The sequence below is a fragment of the Galendromus occidentalis genome, unplaced genomic scaffold (assembly GCF_000255335.2).
Source record: "Galendromus occidentalis unplaced genomic scaffold, Mocc_1.1 scf7180000077529, whole genome shotgun sequence".
In the NCBI taxonomy this organism is placed as follows: domain Eukaryota; kingdom Metazoa; phylum Arthropoda; class Arachnida; order Mesostigmata; family Phytoseiidae; genus Galendromus; species Galendromus occidentalis.
In genome coordinates this window covers 861,975-866,139 of record NW_003805517.1, presented here as the reverse complement: position 1 = coordinate 866,139, position 4,165 = coordinate 861,975, and the positions used below count along the sequence as shown (strand labels likewise).

The 4,165-nt window shown below is 50.0% G+C and overlaps 1 protein-coding gene across 1 annotated transcript in view; it reads right to left on the bottom strand.

Moving 5' to 3' along the window:
- Nucleotides 1-1,247: 1,247 nt before the first annotated feature.
- LOC114828489 (protein krueppel) overlaps nt 1,248-4,165 on the bottom strand; it is an 8,443-nt gene continuing 5,525 nt past the window's right edge. The window contains exons 4-5 of the mRNA XM_029112830.1: nt 1,692-1,869; nt 1,248-1,549 (exon numbers count right to left, since the gene is read on the bottom strand). Coding sequence (XP_028968663.1) covers nt 1,345-1,549; nt 1,692-1,869 — 383 coding nt within the window. The 3' untranslated portion in view covers nt 1,248-1,344. The remainder of the gene's footprint in view (nt 1,550-1,691; nt 1,870-4,165) is intronic.

The window sequence follows — 4,165 nt, the reverse complement described above, 5'->3', positions numbered from 1 at the left end:
TAATGTTAGAGTCTATGTGTACCGAGAAATATTTTAATATATTCGACTGAGTTCGGAAGGCCGGTTCGAAGTCGATAAGTGATTCGAAGGATTGGTAGTCTATCCAGCGACGAAAATAAAATGCATTCGTACGGGGACTCAAGCTTCTATATCTGACAGAGCAGTCCATGGAGAAGGATCCAACGTAGTTTCGTTCCGGAGAGGGAGGAGTCACGGGTAATCAGAGAACTCTCTGCTAGGACACACATTTATTCGGAATTTCCGTGACCGACGTTCCTGTCTCTTTTTCCGCGTCCTCATATATTACAATGATTATCGATCAAATGATTTCGACTACTTAAGTTTAAGTTATCACCTTCACAACTCTCCTCTTATTTTATCAACGCGCCCGATTTGTTAGGACACCGAATGAGTAGACATTTCGCTTTTTCTCTGAGAAGAGATGGAGTCATTTCAGAATCATTTGGGGGTTCGAATTTGAGTAGCAGACAGAAAAAGTCACCTGACAGTCTTCGGAAGTCAGAATAGAATAGAATTGGAGAGTTTCGGGAGCCGCATCTTTTTAGCACAGATCTTCGGTGCGTATTGTACAATGGATATGTTCCCGGCTTCTGAGGTCTGTTCCCAGGTACCATCAGGAATACTCCGAGAACCCAAAGTTTAGTTTCCAGTGCGGATAGTTTCCGGGCACCGAATCTTGATGGTTCGTATCGGAAGGGAGAGGATGCACAGAAGCAGCCAACCCCTTCCGCGATATAAGCTCTCGAGTTATTCATTCCAAGCGGCTGTTCGGATTGCTTCCTTCAAATGCATGATTCGGCCAGTTTCAGTAACTTCGATTAATTTCTCTCTTAACTTCAAAGAGCACTCAGCTCACGAGCTGCGGAGAATTCCGTCGACTGCATACCGAAGAGGGGAAATCGTTCGCTCAGATTCACTTCGCATGGACATGTCGGACCTGGCACGTTCATCCGCGGTATATCACTCGATGATCAACAATTAGGTCGACCTCATTCTCGAGTCGAATCTGTGACCCGAGACCCGGCTCGTCTTGGGAGAAGAAATTCTACTCGAACAATAGCATCCGAAATGAAATACTGCAGAACATGGATCCCATATCATCGGCTCTCTCCCCGATCCGCTGAGAGATGTTCCAGATTTTCTCTCCGGGATCTGCTCAGCCATGCCGGACAGTCAGCGATGGCGATCAACACTCACTACTTTACCCTGGAGGACACTATCGAACATAATTTACAAAAGAAATGATGCCCACATCAAAGACCATGTAGGCATGCATCGTCCCCGACGAGTTCCTCAGCTTCTGTCGGGAATGATTCACAGTATCTACTTGGTCATGAAGTGTTGATAGCGTATATGCCGGTCGAGTTCCTCGGTCGTGATGAACTTTTCAAAACATTGTGGACACTTGATGAGATATTCGCCGTGCATATTCTTGATATGAGATTTGAGATTATGTTTGTAGGCCGAAGCGTACGAGCAGAACGTACATCCGAAAGGTTTCACTTCCGAATGCATCATCAGGTGACGGCTGTAACAGCAAAATATTCTCAGATAGAGCGACCCAACGTGTATATTGGGCTCTGCCAAAGAGTCCACAGGGACCCGATCAAATTTGACAATTCCCGGACGATTTTCGATCGTCTATCTTGATAGCTTCGGGAGGTGCTCACCGGTAATAGGCATAGTCCGCGGAAGAGAAATTGCAACGGTGGCACTTGTAAGGAAGCGGTTCACCGTGAACCTTCGCCTTGTGTTTCCGCAGGAATTGCGCAGTGTTGAATCGCAGGGGGCACTGGTTGCACCGGAACAGGAACGGATTCAACAAATCGTCTTCCTGCCGTAGCATGACTGAGGAGGAAGAGGGAGGAGCGGTCAGAGGAGGATGAAGAATCCCATGCACGACGGTCTTTGGCGAGACGATGACAAGCCATCGGAAGAATCAGCGACATTTTCTTTATTTCAAGAATTATTTCTGATTCCCCGCCCATCTCGTCCAAGCGGAGAGTTTCGCGTGACCCCTGGAAGAAAAGAGACTTTAGCGGGAGCATCGATCTCTTCAATATTCGGCTGATGGCTTCTTCCCGTGGTATTTCCAGGGACTGCGGGGGGGGGGGGAAAGGACCGCGGAACATCGGGAGAAATCAGACGGAAACGCGCACTGAAATATTCAACTCCGGAGGGCTCGAGAGGTTCGATGACCGAGAGTCGTCACCGAACTCTACTCGAAGGTGATGAACATAGGCTCCTCCGTCGACTTATTCAACTGAGTTCACCAACACTTGACCACTGATGTTGGAGGATCCGCGCCGTTCACATAGTTCTTGATTGAGGTCCCAAGACCCAAGAAGAACATCATGAAAACGACTTCTCCGCTGCGCGTCACTGGCGAGAATCGCGAGATCCGAAAATATGCAGCGCTCCGAAACGGGATGAATCTTCATTCGTCATTGCCGAAGCCGTCCAATGACACAAGACGCTCCTCAACTTCGCACATGATTGACGTAAAACAGCTGAGAACGGCACTTTTGACACCTTTGACAGCAAACTTCGGACAAATCGATCCGGGGTTTCTCTGGAGGGAGGTCCTCGACTCGATTCACTTCACATATTCGAGAGTGAAAATGAAATGAAATTTTGGACTTTTGAATTTTACAATTGTACCCATAGGAGAGGAAGAGCTCGAGATCTGTAAACAAACCGACCAAGAGCTCCTGACCCCCACTGACTTCACGCGGAGGCCTTTAACCGGAGCGCCCGTATTCCAAACGGGACTTCGACGCACCATGTCGAGAACCAGCTCCTGAGCTGTACAAAGTCGGACGATTCCGGGTGCAATTCCATTTTACTCGAGTATATTGTCGAGCTCGCACTCGTCATCATTTTTTTGAGTCCTCAGACTGGCCCTCTCACGGGTTACGTCCATAGGCGGCCTGACGAGGAGGCGCGCGGGCCGCGAGCTCGGGTCTCGCCCAGTGCCTGCCGACCATCCCGAATGAGAGCAATGGTGAGTTCGAAACTCAGACCCGAACGGACATTTTCTCGTCTGCCCCGTTTCAGGACCAAGCCCCGATTGGGGGCATCGCTCTCTTCGCGCACTCTTTTCGCCATCATCCTTCGGTAGGATCATATCGTTTCTTATACTGATGAACGATAATAACATGCGGGCAACGGGCCGTCCCGTCCTCTGTCGCATGGATCTGATTCCCGGATCGAAAAATTTCTCAGGTAACAAATAGTCTATGGGAAAGGCGGGTCGGGAAGTCGAAATGGGTTCTGAATTAGGATGAAGCACGCCCAATCTTCGCGCTCCGGGCTCGGAGCCTCACGGTGGAATCACTTCTTTGCTCTCATTCATTTCCTTAATGTTTGTGGAATGAGCAGGATCACTAACAGTCGCGATGCACTGTCCGCTGACATTGCCACGCCGTACACATTATAGCGTGATCAGCGAAATTATCTTTGTCGCCTCGACCTGATCTGGAGATTTAGTCACGTGTTGGAATCTTTCGGGAACCCAGATGCCTCTGCCCCTCTGTCTTCTTGAGGAGTCCAGCGTGAACGAAAAGTAGGAGAAATGCTGGCGCATTGGAGCACACCCGAGATCTCTTTCCTTCAGCCTCTGGCTATAGTCACCTGAAATTTCTTCAGAATTCCGTCCTGAGGAGCCCCCTGCATCTTCCGAAAGCAGCGGCGGAATCATAAGCACGAAGCTCGTCCGGGGTGCATGCACACGAGTGTTGAGGTGCAAGACATCGGAATCGGGTGACCAGAAAACCTGTGATCGGGCAGCAGGATTGAATTGGGCTGCTTGAGTTGCTATCGCAACTCCGACTGATTTCCGACAATAGCGAGCCTGAGAGAGCAAGATGGCCGCTCAGATCGCGAAGGGTATTTCCTGTGATCAGAGATGACTGCCTCACGCTCACATCGCTGGGGGGCAAGGCAAGATTCAGTTCCCGTCAGGCTCATGCGGCCTGCAAGCATAGTGAAACTGAGAGCCTAAGTTCGGCATGTGGTCCATCCCGCCGAGTCTGGATACGGTGCTACGTACCCTAGAAGACAGCGACTCCCGAAGACAGCACAAGAGCGCCTGGATAAGAGATCGGGGAACCACGGAAGACACCGCACACGAGCGAGCTATCGG